This window comes from Phoxinus phoxinus (assembly GCF_949152265.1).
Source record: "Phoxinus phoxinus genome assembly, chromosome: 1".
NCBI lineage: Eukaryota > Metazoa > Chordata > Actinopteri > Cypriniformes > Leuciscidae > Phoxinus > Phoxinus phoxinus.
The window spans coordinates 13,989,723-14,010,618 of NC_136876.1; the positions used below are offsets into that span (position 1 = coordinate 13,989,723).

Genomic DNA, 20,896 nt, shown 5'->3' on the forward strand with positions numbered 1-20,896 from the left:
CGCCAATGTTTGTTTTTGTTTTTTGTCTTACAGGACTCATTATGGACTGTTACAATATGATGTATTAAAATAAGTTAATTGTAAGAATCAGTACCCTATAAACAAATGGAAGTCCACAACGTAAATTTCCATAAAATTACCCATTAAAACTCCTTGTCCTGTATCATATTAATAATATAATTGGGCTTTGTATTTTATGGGTCCGAACATGGATTATTAATATGGCTAAATGTTTACACTAGTAACACTACCAGTCAAAAGTTTGTAATAAGTAATTTTTCGACTCTTTGGCTGCATTTATTTGATCAAACATACAGTAAATTAACAGCAATATGAATAACAGAAACGAAACAAAAATAAAATATTTTGAAATACTACTTTTTAAAATATCTGTTTTCTATTGAAATATACATTGAAATGTAATTTATTCCTGTGAACAAAGCTGACTTTTCAACAGCCATTAGATTCTGCTGAAATGTATTTAATTTTGAAATTAAAATGTAAACACAAGGATTGTTTTTATTAATTATTGATATCAATAGTGAATTAAGTTATATTAAAATTAAATATATGGGCAACAGAACTACAATGGAGTGAAAATAAATCAAAACAAGCAGAAAAAACTCAATGTCAAATCACTGGATTTATTTCTTACAAGATGAACTGCACTTTAATAAAAAAAGTATCAAACATGGAGTCGTTTCCATATTCCTCAGTTTTATTTATAATATCAGCACATATTCGTTGTACAGTGAGGATGGATGTCCTCGTTACAGAAAGCCCGGCCACCTCTGCGTCAGTCACCTTTACATACAAAACACGTGTTTAATATCACATACATGAAGAGGAGGGGGACCGGACACGAGCAGATTCCAGTACGGCGACGGCTTCCCAATCATATATTCCACAAGTCATTTCAGAAGTATAAATACAATTCCAGGCTTATTTATTATTCATTATTTTATATCGGTTTAAAATCACTATTCTGCATCCACGAGAGAGAGAGAGAGAGAGAGAGAGAGAGAGAGATATCAGGGCCAGACCGTCGCGTGTGTCCCATCAGACGCCTGTGTGTGTGTGTGTGTTTATACGCTTTACAGATAAGTGTGTGTGTGACGAGACAGAGAGAGAGTGTGAGAGAGAGAGGGAATCATGGGTAGGAGGTATATTACAGTCGAGCTTGAATTAAACACCGTTCTGCGGTGTGTACAAGATTGTGTACGTTTTCCCGTTTTAATACTGCAGTTCTGTGATGAAGCAAATCTTTACACCGTGTGCAGACGCGTGTGTGTGTGTGTGTGTGTGTCAGTCCACGTACATCGGGGAGCTGGGAGACGCGGGCATCATATCCAGGATCATGCAGACGTAACTGCCCACGTCCACCGTACGCTCCTCGTAGATCTGAATGAAGGGATGTTTCTGACAGAGAGAGAGAAGTTTGGTTTACTTTCATTTCTTTAACTGAACAGCACTTCTGCTTTATTTTACTTCAGAGTTCCTCGTAAACCCTCGCAATGAACCTCGCAAACGCCTTTATCACAGTTGAAGCATTAACGGGTCGCAATTAATGAAAATTAGCCCATGATTTACTCATCCTCAAGCCATCCTAGGTGTATATGACATCCTTCTCAATAATCTGAGTTAAATAAATAAAAATCCTGTCTCTTCAAAGCTTTATAATGGGAGTGAATGGTAATTGAGATTTCGAAGCACAAAAAGTGCATCCATTCATCCAAGTAATCCGTATACCGGTAATAAAGGCCTTCTGAAGCCAAGCCATGTGTTTTTCTAAGAAAAATATACATATTTATAACTTTATAAACTCACTGGCCATTGCCGGAATTCAGTGATTATAGTTTATACATTTATAATAAAAAAGGATATTTTTCTTACAAAAACGCATCGCTGTTCAGCTGAAAAAAATAAAGTCATATACGGTACACCTATGATGGCCACAAGACGAGTAAATGATGGGATAATTTTCATTTTTGGGTGAACTACTACTTTAAGATGGCTTAAAATAAGACAAATACTTTAGAAAAAGATAAAACAGCAAAAATAATGGAAAAAAAAAACAAAACAAGACTTAAACTGACATCATACTTATTTATTACCTCAACAACTGTCATATTTATTTAAGAAGCAGAATTCCCAAAGTCTTCAGGGGAAATCCTCAAAAAATACTGGGAAGTTCAGTTCTTAAATGCTTTAAGTGTCTAAAAGCTTGTAGGTTAAAGTGTATAATATGCATAAGGGAACGTGCAGAGTTCAGGAGCTGTCAATCAGTTTTAAACTACATAGTGTATCAGTGTAGCACATTATTTTGTTTATTTATTTATTTGATCTCTTAAATAATATGAAATCATTAAATATTTAATAATAATAATAATAAATAACTGTTAGTTAGTAGAAATAAAATAAACGATAACTGAAATAAAATATACAAAACTTTAGCTTGACGTATTAAAATAATTAAAAGCAAACTAAAATACAAATGAATAAACATTATTTAGACTAACAGAAACTCACCAGAAGCTCTTTGTACTTTGGCCTCTTCGACTCGTCCTTTGTAAGGCTGTTAGAGACAAAAACAATACAATATTTCATTAAACCATCACTAGTGAGATGTGGAGCTCTTGCAGTGTCTCTGAACGACCAGCAGGAGGCGTCATGTGCATCATGTGATCAGAGTTATTACATCCCTTCTGCTGAGTCTGCAAACTCTCAGAAAGAGGAAACGCTCAGAGATCACAAGGAAGTGTGTGTGTGTGTGTGTGTGTGTGTGTGTGTGTGAGTGAGTGAGTGAGTGAGTGAGTGAGTGAGTGAGTGAGTGAGTGAGTGAGTGAGTGAGTGAGTGAGTGAGTGAGTGAGTGAGTGAGTGAGTGAGTGAGTGAGTGTCTCACCACAGGTTGACGAAGTTGATGAATTTGGGGGAGAACTGCCTCTCCTCGGAGCTGCTGAGCTGCGGCGGGTCGCCCTTCACCACCTGCGTCAGCTGATCAAACACACTGTTCCACTTCGGGTAGGGGAACCGTCCTGTGGCCAGTTCATACTGAAACACACACACACACACAATAACAGCACTGCAGCACACTTTCAACATCACACAAGCGCTGACACCACATGACAGATCACACATCATTCTCACCAGTGTGATTCCCAAACTCCAGACGTCTGAGCGCACATCATATCCCTGTCTGGAGGCGCTGGGGTCTATCCTCTCCGGCTGGAACACACACACACACACACACATTTACTTTACTTACTTTCACTACCAATTCTGCACTCATCATCATGGCATGATATTCTAAAGATAGTATATTGAGAATAAAAACAGTGTATATTAGGTATTAATAATACAAGTATTATCGATTACTATTCATATTCAATGTATTTGTATACATTTTGTTACTTAATCTATTATTAAAATATTACAATTAATATATTTGTAGTATAATAAAATTAACATAATATATTAAAATAGTATTTAAATATTATGATTAAAAATTCAATATGTATTTAAATGTATTATTTTACTAATTAAATAAAAAAATAATCAATGCATGTTATTCTAAAAAATAATAATCATCATTAATATTATATTCTCTTTTTTAATAACACTAATAATAATCAGTATTATTTATATTATTATTATAAAAATAATACATTTCCTCCATTTCTAAATAGATTTTTCTTCTTAAACATTGGCAGGGAAAATAATATTAAATTTAACCAATGATAAAGTCCCGTCTTTTTTTGTGATTTACTGCTGAATATTGTGTTTCACTAATAAACGTCACATTACACAAGTTAAACGTGTTGCTAAAGTTGTTTCATGATCTCTCTCTCACACACACACACACACACGTCCTGAAAGCTTGAGGTTGATTTAGATAAATATATAAATGTGAATCCTATCAGATGCTTTACAGATGATATCATTTACTTTACTACATTTTAATGCTCTTATTGTGTCACAAATCATTAGTGCATGTTATTTAAAAATATATATATATTTTTTTATTAATAAATATACGTAACAATTTACTTTAAATCGACTTTTCTACATAGAAAATCATTTATCCTGAAAAGTGTATTCTGGTGGATCAAATCCAGTCCTGTCCAACATGATTAACAGCTGAATGTTCAGTTTAGCTCAGAAATCACTGTTTAAATGCAGTGCAAATGTTCTGATATTTCATGCCACTTCCGCCGATTAATGTTTCATGACTTTAAAGAGCCGCGATGATCACGGGTTCATTTCTCAAGAGATGCACGACTGATAAAAAGTCCGGGAAAAGACAATTGTGCAATTGCAAGAGCGCATCAGATGCGTTACAGGACAAGACATGAGGAAACCAGATGTGCTTCTGTCCAGACAGACGGCAGCGTGTGTGTGTGTGTGTGTGACATGCTAACAGCTGTGCAGGTCAATCAACACACGTTTAAAGACTGATGATGTCATAATGCAGTCGGGATGAGATCACTCGCTCAGATTAGACTATGACATCATCATCGGCAGCAGCAGCACTAACTGCAGAGCGGCGCTTCATCTGCAGTTACATCACTCTACACACACTCGACAGGACATTACAGACACGGTTTAGGAAATTAACAGTTTTTGTCAATAATTGACTTAGTTTTTTTGGTTAGTTTTTTTATATCGTTACAAAATGTGATAGCAATGGTGTTTAAAAACAAACAAATTCTAACTGCATCAAAGGAAGACTGAAATGGCATTAAAAGCATTTTATATATATATATATATATATATATATGGACTAGAATAGAATAACTTATAATTATATATAATAATAATAATAATTGATAGCATATTATTTTTTCTACATATAGAAAGTGAGACAGAACTAGAGAGAGAGAGAAATGAGTTGTACATGTTACACATACACTAGTACCGTTCAAAAGTTTGAAGTTTAAGGTGTGCTGTGTTTATTCTTCTTTTTTTTTTTATTAATACTTTTATTCAGCAAGAATGCATTAAATTGACCAAAAGTGACCGTAAAGACAGTTATTATGTTACCAAAATGTTATATCTCAAGTAAATGCTGTTCTTTTGAACTTTCTATTCATCCTATAATCCTGGAAAATAAAATGCATCACATTTTTCACAAAAAATATGAAGCAGCACAACTGTTTTCAACACAGATAATAATCAGAAATGTTTCCTGAGCATCAAATAATCATATTAGAGTAATTTCTGGAGGATCATGTGACACTGAAGAGTAGTGATGCTGGAAATTCAGCTTTTATCACAGGGATATATATATATATATATATATTCACACAGATAAAACAGTATCTTATATCTTATTTTGAATTGCAATAATATTTTTTTTGATCAAATAAATGCAGCCTTGGTGAGCAGAAGACACTTCTTTCACAAACATTAAAACTCCTTACCGACCCCAAACTTGTAAACGGTTGTGTGTGTATATATATATATATACGGTATATATGGTATATATGAATGTATGACTGCATGACTTACTGCCATATACGGTCTGCATCCTGCATCTCTGGTTTTGGCGATGGAGTCGACCAGCTGTCCACTGATGCCAAAATCACACAGCTTAATGTTGCCCTTCCGGTCCAGGAGGATATTTGATGGCTTTATGTCTGCAGAGAGATCATGAAAGAGCATCTAAACCTGAGAGTCTTCTTACGACATGCAAACTAAACTAAACTGATGGAGGTCAGAAATAAAATCATGCTGCCTCTCTTACCTCTGTGAATAATTTTCAAGCTTTCTTTTAAGTGGTTAAGTGCTTTCACAGTCTGAAAACGACACAGAAGAGCACGTTAATGAGCGCTGACCAACGCGACGCTTATTAAAAGCTCTGAATAAAAATGATGCAACTCACAGCTAATGTTATTTTCCCTAAAATCTCCTCTGGAATCACTTCGTCTAAAGAGGAATACACGTATTTGTAGAATTTGTCGAAGGAGATGGACATGAGCTCCATGCATATCCAGCAGTCCCCCTAGAAAAAGCACAACACAAGTGTTTATGTGTTTAGAAAGACTCTGTCAGAGAGCATGAGAAGGAAAGCAGACGAACCTCTCTGAAAAGAGCCCCGTAAAACTGGACGATGTAGGGACAGTCGCTGCTCCTCATGACCACGTCTAGGTCCATCAGCAGCTGCTTCTGCTCGCGCTCGTCTACCGTCGACCTGATCCTCTGTACACACACACACACACGACCGTCAGCAGAGTCTGATCCACATCGCAGCTTATTATTATCTGATTGATTTCATATATCGCACAGATAATTTATAAAACAAGCACTGAACAAATGCATTCAGAGGCTGTGTGAAACAAGAGAGAGAGAGAGAGAGAGAGAGAGAGAGAGAGAGAGAGATCTCTTTGCAAAAGTAAAATAAGATAACTCAAAATGAAACAATAGTATTGATTTATGAAAGGTGTCATTTACAGTTATAAAGGTGTTAAAAAAACTTTGTCAAGTAACCGTTTTGTTGTCGTATCTTTTTGTAGAGATTAATCGCATCTAACATAAAAGTTTGCTTTATACAATATATGCGTGTGTATGTATGCACATATGACAGACACAAATATGTATACATAAACAGTATATATTTAAATATAGTATATTGAAGAATGTAGCTTGATGCAACTAGTAACACCTAAACAGGGGATCATAAGAACTTGCAAGTGTGTGGGTGTTTATATATATATATATATATAGTTGCATCAAGCTATCTTCAATATTGTTTAGGGATCTGGCACCACGACCTTCATTTCTTGTCTGGTAACCTGAGGCAACTTTGTCTCTTTGGTCTATACTCACTCATGGAGATTTGCATTCAGAAACCTTGCCTTTTTTAGAAAGTTTTGCCACTTTGGTGTTCAATTTTTATTCAATTTAAACGAGTTTAACTTTCCAAAACAACCTACAGTATAAATGAAACCAGTCAATAACTTATGATATCTGAATGTTTGAAAATAATGCTTCCAAAAGATGATTTTCAGAGTGATGCCATAGAAGAATAAAAAATAAATTGTTTTCTTAGTGTGAACATTTGAATATTCTAAAGAACCTTTTTCCACTATAAAGAACCTTTTGTGGAATGGAAAGATTCTAGGGATGTTAAAGGTTCTACATGGAACCATCAATGCCAATAAAGAACTTTGTCTTACTTTGACAGCCATGATTTGTCCACTGGGTTTGTGCACCATCTTGTTGACGGATCCATACGCTCCTCGGCCGATCTCCCCGAGATCCTTCAGGTCTTCCGCCGTGAAGTCCCAGTGCTGCTCCGGAGAGATCTTCAGCTTCCCAGACGACTCGATACTGTGTGTCCGCAGCCGTTCTCTGGGAAACACAGACGTGCAACGCAAAGAGGTTCACGGCTGAGCTTGGAAAGACCAAACCGGAGACTAGTCATGAAACTCTCCACAGAGTTCAAGTTCAAAACGCTCAGATGCAGGAGGTGTAGAATAGAAATGCCACTATTGACAATAATTCTGCTCAACACTTATACGAATCACGATTGTTCTCATTTGACAAATTTATTTTTACAACTTAACATAATTATTGCACTTTTAAAGTTGAGTTGACGTTCTCTTTAAAGTCTTTAAAAGAGACCGTCAACTCATGCAAAGCGTTTATTTGACCTCGTCTAGTTTCCGGATTCATTATATTTACCATACACATTACCAGAGATTTTAGCAGATTAGAGACGGGCAACAATATAGAGGGAATGCATTGACGTCACTTCCCCGGACGGAGTGGCAGAAGACTGGATTTAACAGGGGAAACTGCGAAAACGCCAGTAAAACAAACAATTATCAGTTTAAACTAAAGGTTGGACTCGACATAGTGCTCCTTACAACTTACCAAAGATCCAGTGATCCATGGATATTGACATGCAGGAATCGTGTTTCCTGACATTGACTACGTTTACAAGCAGCCAAAAACCCGTTCAAAACCGGAATATTAGGAATAACCCGGTCACGCGCGGCCATGTAAACACTGGCAAAAACCGGAATATGCTCATATACCCGTTTTTAAAAACACGAATATGATCCCTGGGTTTACCCCTTTTTCTAACCCGAATATTTGGTCATGTAAACACGTATCGGCATATTCCCATCAAAAGGAAAATTGATTTGTGTTCTGCGCATGTTCCATTCGCAAGGAATCGTGGTGTTTTGAGTAGAGGAACTTCTTGTATGCGCCGACTGGCCGCATACAACTGGAAGTAAACAAGAAGTAGAGGTAAACATGGTGAGATGCAGCACAGTAGTGTCAAGTGCTGCTGGTGGGTCAGTATCAGCACCAAAGCGCAAACAAAGCCGATCGCTAACTATTCATTATCCGCGTGCTGCTGCTGTTGTCTTTGGATACAGGAAGTATGACAGAAATGACGCATATTGCGTCTTAAGGTTGTCCGTACGTCCAGACGCTAACCGTGCGTCGCCGTTTACATCGGGATATTGCAAATTGATTACAAATTCCATACAGGAGTAACTCTCTCTGCTCACGCATGTAAACAGGTGACCTTAACCCGACCATAACCCGAATATTGACAGCTTGTAAACGTAGTCATTTATATGTGCCTGAATTCGACGGCGGGGAAATGCATAAAGCGAATTTGCCTGTGAACGATTTATATAAATCCAATATAATCCGGGTGATCACTTATATCAATCTTATATCATATCGTCCAGCCCTAAAACTTGCATAGTTTCTTGTCAGTGTTTATTTAAAAACAATTATGCAGAATATACGATGGTAAATATTTAATTGAGATGAGTTGTCAATACAATATATAACAATAGGGTATGATTTTACCCTTAAATTCAGCATATCGACACACAATTATAACTGCAAATCCACTTTTCGCTGCCTGTGTTGTTTCTGTGAATTGCAGCGATAGCCTACATTTGCTTCTCTGCTCTGTAGCTTTTGGCAGTCTGTAAAATATACCTCAGATTTCTTCTCAAATCTAGATGTACAGTCAATCGCAAAGCTCTTTCCTCGTTTTAGATGTGTTTTGTGTGTTTTTCACAGCAGTCACGCTGAAAACAAGTCAGTCTTTTTGCCACGACACACGCATAACCCTCTATAGTTTATATTTCATGACAACACAAGCCATCACAGGAGTTGGATCTAAACTCTGCAAGAAGCTGATTGAGTTTCATCCATGCTTTAGCCGTCAGATGATCCGTACTCACATGTGTGGGTTCTGGAAAGGAAGTCCGGCGGTGTTCAGAGTGATTCTGGAAGTAGTTTTGACTGGAGGACTGGCAAAATTTAACTTCAGGGCTTTACGTTTACCTGACAGAGGAGGAAGAGACACAGACACACTCAGACAGCTTGAAGACAAAGTTGCGGGTGTATTTTGTTCAGGCTGCCATAGGATGATGATGATGATGATGATGATATCTATAACTAAGCCATGGAAGATGTGGGAAGAGACAACAGTTGACTAGAGACATGCACATCGGAGCACCAGGAGAGGAACCCGAGAGCCAGATTTCCTAAAGCCATCAGGACACGCTGAGGGTTTGAAACATGTTCAATGTGTAAAGTGTGGAAACACATGGCGGGCGACGACGGCTTTAGCAAATCTGGCAGCAGAGGACAGTGACTGCAGTCCGACATGCTCAAACCCTGCGTTTAACATCAGCAAATCTTTCACATCTACTGTGTGTCCACTCATGGCAGACAATAGAACAGATCTGATCACATCCGGACACAAAACAGAAGACACTTACCTTCACCTCCCCATGCACAACCCAAACACTAAATGATGTATGAATCCAACATGTGCACCACAAACGAGAGGTGCAGCGTCCTTCATAAGCACTAAAAATACCCACCACGGCAATGAAGCCAGTGCAAACAACATGACAACTAGTGATGCATTGAATTTTATTTTACCTTTACCGAAAGATGTAAAAAGTTTTCAGGTAATTTAGGTACGGTTTTTATTAAAGTAATTTAATAAGTTTAGGTGATTAAATCTGGTCAAACTGAACTCTTTATGCTGTTCAAGGCGTTGTGTTTTCAGGTGATAAACTAAAGGTCTTTGTAGTAAAGTTCTCCATTTTGATTTTGAATATGACAAATTATACATATTGCTACTCTAGTTATTGCATCTGAATGCATAATTGAAGAAGTGGCAATTAAACATGAATCTTTCCTCCAAAAGTATTTCGGCCTAAACCTAAAATGTATTTATTTTGGCGTTTTGTCAATTTATTTTTTTGCCACAATTTTGGTGCATCACTAGACGAAACTTTAAAATAACGTTAAAAAGACACAGACCATTTAACCAAATCCAACACTGAGTTTGACTGCATATGTAAGGAATAATATATGTAGGCTAAGTGAATTACCGGTATATAATTTTTTTTTTGCATGAATGTAGGCTTTCCGACTCTATCATATCTTTAAATGACTTAGTCAAATTGCACTAAACTAAATTATAAATGCAACACTTTTGTTTTTTTGAGTGGCCTTTTATTGTGGCCAGCCTAAGGCACACCTGTGCAATAATCCTGCTGTCGAATCAGCATCTTGATATGCCACACCTGTGAGGTGGATGGATTATCTCGGCAAAGGAGAAGTGCTCACTAACACAGATTTAGACAGATATGTGAACAATATTTGAGAAAAATAGGCCTTTTGTGTACATAGAAAAAGTCTTCGATCTTTGAGTTCAGCTCGTGAAAAATGGGGGCAAAAAAAAAAGTGTTGCATTTATAATTTTGTTCAGTGTATTACATCCTTTTCCAATATTTTTGTATTTTGGTCAGTTGCCCTACTCAGTTTTCTGAAGGTATTAAAAGTAATTTCTGAGAAGAGAACATTTCTATTTTTACATTTCTTTTGCTATAATAACAGGGTAGTTCTGTGACACCATTTCTGCCCTTCATAATAAAGAGATGCAGAATTCAGCTCACAATCCTAAGGAATTCTGGGAAGGATTTTTTTTTAAAAATGTATTGTTAACAAAAAGTTTACAGAGGTATCATTCACAGCATCAAGCTATAATTCAATGCTTCTGTTTCCATATACAAACTAGACTTGTATTATTATTTTGAATTAGTGCAAATTAATTTATGTGACGATTGAGAACAAAGATTATTTAAGCACCAAAAAATACCTTCAGGTTAATAGAAAATTCATGTTTAAAGAGTCTTTTTGAAGGTAAACACATGATCATCTCTGTGAAATAAAGGGCAATTTTCCCTCCACCACAAGAATGTGAGGATTCGAATACCAGAGGAACAGCATTTCTGAAATCTCACGGCATGTGCGTCCATGTCCCAACAAGCTTGTGTTTGTTCGAGATGCACATGCCAAAAGCATCCCAGCACCAGCAGTGCTCGAACACTAAACAAAATGCAAACCCAAGAAACCGGGAAGACAGCTACAACCCCCAAGGCAATAATAACCACTGCACCGGTTAGTAGAAAAGCCGTCTAAAACACCAGAAGAAACAACCACCAGAGCTTCCATTACTGCGTGCGAATGAAACACGGAAAACTGATCAATACAGAAATACACTTGTGATTTAATCTTGATCAAGTAAAGGCAGATTTTGGTGAATTTTAATGGACTAAATCAAATGAAAGTGAGGACCAATCGACTGTCCAGAAGTCAATGGAAGCTCGAAGCTTTAGACTTGTGCCGATTTCTCACTGATCTCCTCTTTATGTAGATGTCTAGTACAGACGAACATTTGAGTTATCAAACGGAAGAGCTGACTAGTGGTCGACTAATATGTGTTATTTAATTACAACATCTAAAGAGAAGAGTGACCTGATGATAAATGAGATGTGCACCAAAATGCTGAGGAAATGAGAATGGAAAATGTGCAGTACCGATCAAAATTTTAGGGACTATATACAATATTTTTGAATGTTAAAGGGATAGTTCAACCTAAAATGAAAATTAAACCATAATTTACCCACCCTGGCGTTGTTTTAAGGCCGTATGCCCTTTACGGATCACAAAAGGAGAAATAAAATAAAAAAAAGTCTCGCTCTGCCCATCCATATAATAGAAGTTAATGGCGACCAGCATCAATATTTTTAAAAAAGACGGGAAAGTATCACAGAATGATCCCATGTGACACGTGCCGCATATTCCACGTGTTCTGGGGAATATACGATTGGGTTTGGTGAAAAACAAACCAAAATTTAATTTGTTATTTCATGTACAAAATTCTTGACCTTTGCAATTGGTCTGCTGTGCACTGCTATGGGACGCACGCATTCGGTCGTGAGACTGTAAGCACCACAATTCACTCGGTCTCGGGCAGAGAAAGCACACAAGTCGTGAGAAATCAAGATGAACAAAAATGCGACACGAAATACAATGCCTGGTCAATTAAAAGTTGCGTTTTGATTTAAATAGGCAAATGCTCAAGAGTCTATGACTGGATCAATATTGCAGTGATTATTATGTTTCTAGCATGTTGTATGTTCGGCAACAGTTCTTAACTCTAAATGATGGAGTGTGTAGCTTTTCATTTCTTAAACAGCCGTGTATGAAGATACATCATGATGACCATATTCCAGGAGGACAATATCAAGAGTCATCAGACTCAAACTGTGAAAGGATGGTTGTGAGGAGAATGAAGAATAATTTTCACATATGAATTGGCCCCTCTTGAGTCCAGATCTTAAACTCATTGATAGTCTTTGGGATGTGCTTGAGGAGACTTTACAGAGTGCTGGACTCATGCATTGTCAATACAAGATCTTGAAAAAAGTGTATGGAAATAACATCATAACATTTATTTCTGGTCAGGATCTTGTATTGTCAATGCAAGAGTCCAGCACTCTGTAAAGTCTCCTCAAGCACATCCCAACGACTTTCAATGAACTTAAGGTCTGGACTCAAAAGTTGCCAATTCATGCTACACACTCCATCATTTATGGTTATAAGAACTGTTGTCAAACATATAACATGCTAGAAACATCAAAAGCACTGCAATAATGATCCAGTCATTGACTCTTAAGCATTTGCCTATTTCAATCCAAACATTGACTTTTTGTCTTTTGGACGGGCAGTGAACAACCAACGGCAAGCAATCCCCAAAAAAGTATCTGTGTACTTTCTTCACTGAGTCAAATATGACTGGAACCGAACTGTTTGTCAGATGATAGTTATAATGACAGCTGACAGATGTCAACGCGATAACTTCTTGTTACGACGAACACAGCGGATATATTCAGCTCAGAGAAGAAGGAGCATGGGTTATATCCTGATTTATTTTTCTGGGCGAGACTGTGGCGCTAATAGAGTCTCACGAACCAATGCTCACGTCGTGCACAGAAGATCAACGCCAAGGTCAAGAACTGTGTTAAATAATACATTCAATTTCAACACCAAACACCAGAAAACCACCAAACCCAATCGCATACACTTGGAATATAAGGCACGTGTGATACTTTTGCGTCCTTTTGTAAAAAAGCTTGATGCTAGTCGCTATCACTGTCAATATATGGACGAGTGCAAGCAATATATATATTTTTAAATTCTCATTCTGTGGTCCATTAAAGAAAGACGGGCGTACGGCAACTAGAACAACACCAGGGTGAGTAAAGTATGACTTAATTTTCATTCAAGGGTGAACTATCCCTTTATGTTGATCTAGAACTCTCTCAGTCAGGACAGAGAGACTCTAGCATGCAGAGCGGTCAGTCGTAGACCGGCACAAGTCTAGCAGAGCCCGCGTGAGGACGGATTAGTGTCGAGGACAGAGGACAGGCTTCCCCAGGCGCGAGCACAGCGGACAGACACGGTTTAGGAGGCTTGGCTTACTTTGGGGAAGTCCAGACAGGTTTATCTGAAAGCCTGGTGGTGAGAAGAACAACGAACACTTCACTCATCAACACAGAAACAGGGTTTGATCTGGAAAAACATCTCCATAACCTGATCTTCATAGCCATAAAGTTCCCATTAAACCTCAAAATGTAAGAAGACCGGCTCATGTCCAGCATGTGAACCGCACTAAAGCAAACCTTTGTGCCGGGATGTGCATCAGCGAACCGGTAAACATGGGAAACATGCAGAGGAGTTTCACACACAACAGCAACCGGAGATCAGCAGAGTGTAAAATAAAGGAAAATACCAGACTAAAAAAAAAAAAAACATGAGGAAGAGGAAATCAAATATTCGGCAGTTCTGGGAAGAACAATTTCACAAGGTCTCACCGTGGTCCGGCATCAGGGAGGATTGTGGGTAAGAGGAGGCAAGAGATAAAGGAGAGAAATATCATGAGGGGAAATTATGCATTTCATATATATCACATTTAAAACAATCCGTCCAGCTGAACTTCAGAGCGTTAAGACATGCAGCCTATGTTGGAAAAAGATTCATGTTAGGTTATGACAGAGATACACTGAAAAACATTGATTAGGTTTTACAATGTTCACTCAGAAACAGTAAATGTCAAAAAGAAACACTGTCACGGAATTAAAATTGAAATTCCGAATGGAATGGAATTAGGGATGCACGATATATCGGCCGCCGATATAATATCGGCCGATATGGTCATTGTTTTACACATCGGTATCGTTCCGATGTCAAAATATGGCCGATGTGAACAGGCCGATTATCATTCCTGTGTATTTGACGTGCGTGTGGGGGCGGGGATGTTTGTTTTTGCACGAGCGCATTTCAGCTGTGAACAGCGCTCGTGTGTAGGGGCGCGCGCTTTACAGAGGGTGCACCCTTTATCACGTCTCGTCAGAGCGAGGGGAATAACTGATACTGTGGGAACCGTTTTTATGTGTAGTGGAGCGTACTTTATGGTGGGCACACGATCAACATTTGTTATATCTCCCGTGCTGGACAGGGCGAGGTTTGAACCCGGGTTTGTGTGTAGGGGCGCGCACTTCATTGTGGGCGCGCGAACTAGTCATTACACCGTGTCCTAACTACACGCGATGCCGCGACACGCGATAAAAGGTATATTTTCAATGTTAATCAGAGCTTTATGTCCTAACCAGCCGCGACGGCGACACGCGACGATTCTATTTTAGAAACTGTTTCTATTTTTCTGCGACGTCGCGCTGGAACAATAAACACAACGTGTGGCAATGATAATCTCAGGCACTGTTTATGTGCTTTATTTAATGTTAAAAGCGTGTAATGTGACTTTGAATATCATTTAGTGCTCCAGCTTTGTAGCTGTAAAAGCAACACTGGATAATTCACCTCAGATCTTGAAATTAAACAAATGGAAACAAGAACGTTCAAACTGAAGAAACAAATGTATTATTTGACAAAGATTGTTTAAGTAACTCAGTAGCCTATGTATTTGAATACTGTTTAAATGGTGTAATATTTGTGAATTTGATTATGTAGCTACTTATCCATTTTCTTGCGATTGCCGTCAAGATTACTCTCTGGTGCTGTGCACTTGACGCGACAGCCTGCCCACACGCCGTTCTGATTGGCTCTGGGTTTTGATTGATTTGTATGCAACTCGCAGTCGCGTCGCGGCTAGAGTGGACATACAAATTATTAATGACTGATATTGGTACACACAGGTAAAGGTGCCCAATATCAGTAATTTCTGAAAATAAATTACAAAAGTATATAAAAAAAAAAAAGTGTTTTGGAAAATAGCTCTTTATTTGATTATCATAAAAATGTGTTTTCTATACAGAGATATCGACATCGGTAAATATCGGTATCGGCCATAACAGCAATATTAATATCGGTTATCGGTATCGGCCACAATATTCACATCGGTGCATCCCTAAATGGAATCTTATTTAGAACTTTGAAAAATATTTTTTAGTCTATAAGTTTAGCAACACAGATCCGTAATGAACATGATCTACAAAAGGTGTATCTGAACACAACACAAGAAACGCTGAGATTAACTTCATAAATCATGCGCGTTTCCTCCTCCTGTAAATGTGAAGCCAATGAATAACCTTCCCAACCAAACCAGGCAAATCCCATCAGACTGCGCTTTCAGGAAATACAGGAATGGACTGGTGTGATGTTGGAGGAGCACGGAAAACGCTAATGCAAAACTGAAGGGTTTTTACGTAGAGATTCAAATTTCATCCTAGAAGTAAAATTCAGTGAACTGGATAATAACTGTCATATAAAGAAACTGATACCAGAGTAAAACAGAATTACATATGCAGTAGTTCTACAAACATGCACTAACAAGTCATCATCTCATCATAAAACATGTCTGCTTCATATTTCACCACTAAATAAGATTTTAAAAATATAAAGAATTGCATAAAGTAAATAATTCTCTTTACTCTCATTTTTACTACAGCACCTTAAAATATGGCCATTTTTAATAAAAAATAAATAAAAGCAGTAAAACAAATACTATCATGATGTATAAAAACCTCAAATAAATATTAATAAAATAAATTAATAAATACTATTAATTAATTATTGTTTATTTGCATTTCAATCCATCATGATAATATTATTTGTTGTCAACATTTAAATGTAATGTAACATAAATCAGATTTTTTTTCTTTTGAATTATGGATAAACAATTTAAACACGTCGGTGTCCATGTTCAAACCTGCTATCTTTTAGTCACCAGCTCTTATCTTTTAACCACTACACCAAAACCATTACCAAAATAAACCAAGACCATTGAAAGTGTCGCATTTCAAGCTAAAATTAGTACTGATTATTGTTAGAGCTGCCGTCTGCTTTCCACATCTGATGTTAAACACAACAAATGTACACTTTTATGGCTGGTAAATGTCCTAAATTAACCCACATTCTACCTTAAAAATGTTATGGTAAAGTTATTGTAGATAATGCCCTAAATGACTCAATCACAAAAACATCAATCATAAACGTATATCATGTGGTAATATGAGTCATACAAATACCCACATAAAAATCATAGGCCTAAACAGATTTATGTTGTAGTTAACGTCAGGGGTTTTCAAAATGGGGGGCGTTGAAAAGATTAGAGAAAAAGAGTGTAAAATAAATCATAATAAAACAATTTGCTCAAAAAAATAAGCAAATAAATAAATAATTGTATTAAAATAAGTTTTCTATATATACATAAAACATGTATAAATAAATAAATTATAACAATAAGATAATACATTTAATACAAATTTATTAAAATAAATAAACAAATGAGTAAATATATAAATGAATAAAACAAGTAAACAAATTAGTAAATGGATTGCTAGGAAATTAACGTTACTACAATAGTAAAGTACAAATATTGTTTAGAAAAAACGTAATGTAACAGTAGAAACTAAATATTTTTTAAATCATATTTTGGACATTTTTTATATTACGTTTTCATGGTATAACTTGCATATTTACACAACAAAAACTATAAAGATGTCTCTTCAATGTTGATAATCATATTTGGGGGCCTCTTTATTTTGCATCTAAACGATTAGAAACCCCTGGTTTATGTGATTGATAAATCATCTAGACTAGCATCTTTCCATTGATTCAAGACTCACTTCCTTACGAAATCAGCTGTAAATATGTGTGTGGTGATCCACACATGATTTAAACAACATCTTAATCTTTTCATTGATTAATAAACAACATGTTAACCCCCAAAGATCCACGCGCATTTACCTGAATTTCATATTAGCATTAAGGTATCGTTAGCCTGTTAGCCCTCCAGCTAAACATGTCAACAAACTCCGATGACAGTCAGAAAACAAACAACGGCATTAAACGAATTCATATAATACTAACAGAGACATGGACATACAAAATAGTAATTAATAAACAGTTTGCGTAGTAAATAATGCATTTATCAGGCTGAGAAATGAAAATGTCACAGGCCTGTCAGTGTTTGACTAAAGCAGTTAACGTTAGCAGTGCGGCTAACAAGACTCTAACATTAGAATGAAAACTACAAGTATAAAGGCTACTGATTTAAAATAATACTAAAATTCAGAGCTATTAAATGCGATGCTAAATCAACGGCTGAGCTAAAGCTGCAGCGCTGATAACGCAGTGTGTGTGTCTGTGAGTGTGTGTGTAAACTGTCATTGGATGTGCTGATGATATAATGCTGCGGCTCGGTTCGGGTGTGTTTCTGACCTTGCATGCTGCTCATGGTGCTCATGCTGCTGCTGCTGAAGTGCTGCTGCTGGCTCTGGCTCGGGTGCTGCTGTGCGCTGCTGGAGGAGGAGGATGAAGATGATGAAGGGTTGTTACTACTGGAGCTGGACGTCGCCATTTGGGGTTGACTTCCAGCAGCCAGCGCTGGGCTGCAATGCAGAGAGAGAGACAGACAGACAGAAGCGCAGTCTCTCTCTCTCTCTCTCTCTCTCTCTCTCTCTCTCTCTCTCTCTCTCTCTCTCTCTCTCTCTCTCTCTCTCTCTCTCTCTCTCTCTCTCTCTCTCTCTCTCTCTCTCTCTCTCTCTCTGTCACTTTTTTTGTGACAGGAAAAATATAATAAAAAAATAACGTAATATGATTTAATATCGTATAAAACAACAAAATAAAAATAATGCAAATAAGATTAGCCTAAACAATCTCAAAACAAGATAAGTTAAATATAATACAAAATAATACAAAATGCCATATAACAGAGCAAAACAAAACAGAACAAAACAAATAAAATGGAAATATATATATACAATATATATAAAACAGAGCAAACCAGAACAGAACAGAACAAAATTAATAAAACAAAACAAATGAAATGAAATGAAATACAATAAAACAAATATTGTAATTTTTTTTTGTAAAATAATATGAATGAATATCGTATAAAACAAAACAACTAAATAAATATAATATAATGCAAATAACATTAGCCTATTCAATCTCAAATCAGGATAAATATAATATAAAATGCCATATAACAGAGCAAAACAAAACAGAACAAAATACATAAAATTATATATATATAAAATACAATAAAACAAATATTGTTAAATTTTTGCAAAACATTAAACGTAACCTAAAGATGTTCTTCATAGGCTGCAAATCAGGGAGGAAACCTTTTAAGGTTTCTCAGAATTTCATCTGACCCAGACCATGAGATTGACCATGCCAATAACGCGGAATTTAATGTGAATAGAATAGAATAGAATAGAATAGAATAGAATAGAATAGAATAGAATAGAATAGAATAGAATAGAATAGAATAGAATAGAATAGAAAGAATAGAATATTGCATGCAAATAATGCAAAGAAATATAGTGCGTAAATAGAAAAAAACTAAATAAATCAGTATGGTATTCAGCTTTTTACTGGTTTAAAAATATAATTTATATTTATTAAAATATAATTAATAATTATAATTAAACGAAAATATATTTAAATAATTTATATAATTAAATTAAATACAAATGTATTTATTGTAGGACAAGTGTCTTAAACTTCATTTCCCATAATGCTTCATCCCGCATCCCGTCATATCCGGAAAAATGTACAGTTATAAAGTTAAGTGTGTTTGGTTCAGAGATGTTAATACACTCATATGAATAAAGAGGAGTCCAAATGATGAACAAGACCAGAGTCTTGTTTTCTCAGATAATTATCTGTCTGTAATTATTGTCTGTAATTTATTCATGTCAGTGTTTTCTCGCTGGCGTCTTACGTGCAGGTGTCATGTTTATTTGCATGCCCTGAATCTACAGAAGAGGTGATTCTTGTTAATTAACCGCTTGTGTGTGTGTTTATCTTCAGATACATGATCCGGATGCTGTTTTGTGGATGGTGAGGCTTCACTTTTCTGCTGCTCGTGCTCTATAACATGTTTGTGGTCTGATATTGTGTTATGTTTATTTCTGCAGGTTGGTTATGCTGTTCCTGCTGGATTGTGCTTTTTAATTTGCTATCAACAACAAACAACAGGGAAGAAGAAAGTGAAGAAGTTTTTCGTGAATCCAGCTGAGCGATTCTGCCATCTAGTGAAGGGAAGTAGAAACACGCCAGAAATCACAGTTATTTATTGTTTTTATTTATTTATTTACAACACTAGAAGTAAAGCACAATGTTATGCAATAAAAACACAAGAGACAATGAATACAGAATTTATGTAGCCTACAAACGGACGTAAGTGGGCAAAGACGATATATTCAGTAAATAAAGACTTGAGCTTCAGTCTGGTCCTCACAAAAACCCCCAAGTTTTGACCGTCATAAGAGATCATATACTAGTTATGAATGTATTAATTATCATCTTTCCAGAGTCATTATTGTGGAGGAGATCGGCTGATCTGCATGTGCTTGTCGGTCATCTCTACGCTTGGACTCATTCTGGGCTGGAAACTTTATAAAGAAGGAATGACAGACTTTGTCCAGCAAGAGGAAGGAAGGAAACAACAACTCAGAGTTTTTAACCTAGATTCAGTCGCATTATTATAAGAGGAATAACAGATTTATTTCACCGCCATAATCTTTGCTCTCGGGGAATGTTCTGGACTCTTGCTGACGGCTTTCTGGCTGCTGCTCTGCAGACATTCAGGTAAATATAATTTTTAATATCCATAATGTTCTGAAAGCTGTGATTCAGTATGAATGTTTTTCAGCTGCATTATTATATTATTAAGAGCATTAATATCTGTTTCATGTCCTGTAGAGGTGCTGTCGGCTCGGTGAGGATGTTTCTCTTCATCACATCGATCTATTACTACATGAACACAGAGCTGAGGAAACACTGGCCTGAACACTTTAACACTGATCTCTGATCAGACAAAACACTGAAGAAAACACATCTGAGCTCCAGATCAGCAGATCAACTGAACTTCACTGAAGTGGACGGATAATATCAGACAGTCAGCAGCCGTTGATCTTACAGTTTTTTTCAGTCGCTAACAAGCGTTTGTCCAGCCAGTTGTCACATTTTCAAAACTCTAAACACAATTAGCACAGCATCGGTCTTTTGTGGCCATACCATTCA

General features: G+C 36.6%; 1 protein-coding gene across 3 annotated transcripts; it reads right to left on the reverse strand.

Moving 5' to 3' along the window:
* Positions 1-697: 697 nt before the first annotated feature.
* On the reverse strand, positions 698-18,313 carry map2k4a (mitogen-activated protein kinase kinase 4a). 3 transcript variants are annotated; one of them, XM_079621131.1, is made up of 12 exons: positions 18,083-18,313; positions 13,823-13,855; positions 9,217-9,319; positions 7,177-7,351; positions 6,080-6,199; positions 5,883-6,002; positions 5,745-5,796; positions 5,510-5,637; positions 3,149-3,226; positions 2,904-3,052; positions 2,530-2,575; positions 698-1,419 (listed from the first exon to the last, which is right to left on the reverse strand). In XM_079621131.1, exons 1-12 carry the CDS (start codon positions 18,219-18,221, stop codon positions 1,306-1,308), a joined length of 1,257 nt encoding a protein of 418 aa, XP_079477257.1. In that variant the 5' UTR covers positions 18,222-18,313; the 3' UTR covers positions 698-1,305. The 3 variants fall into 3 exon arrangements, with proteins under 3 accessions (XP_079477257.1, XP_079477258.1, XP_079477259.1); XM_079621132.1 differs by lacking the exon at positions 13,823-13,855 and having other exon boundaries at positions 18,083-18,301; XM_079621133.1 differs by lacking the exon at positions 13,823-13,855 and having other exon boundaries at positions 9,217-9,307; positions 18,083-18,278.
* Between the last annotated feature and the right edge of the window lie 2,583 nt (positions 18,314-20,896).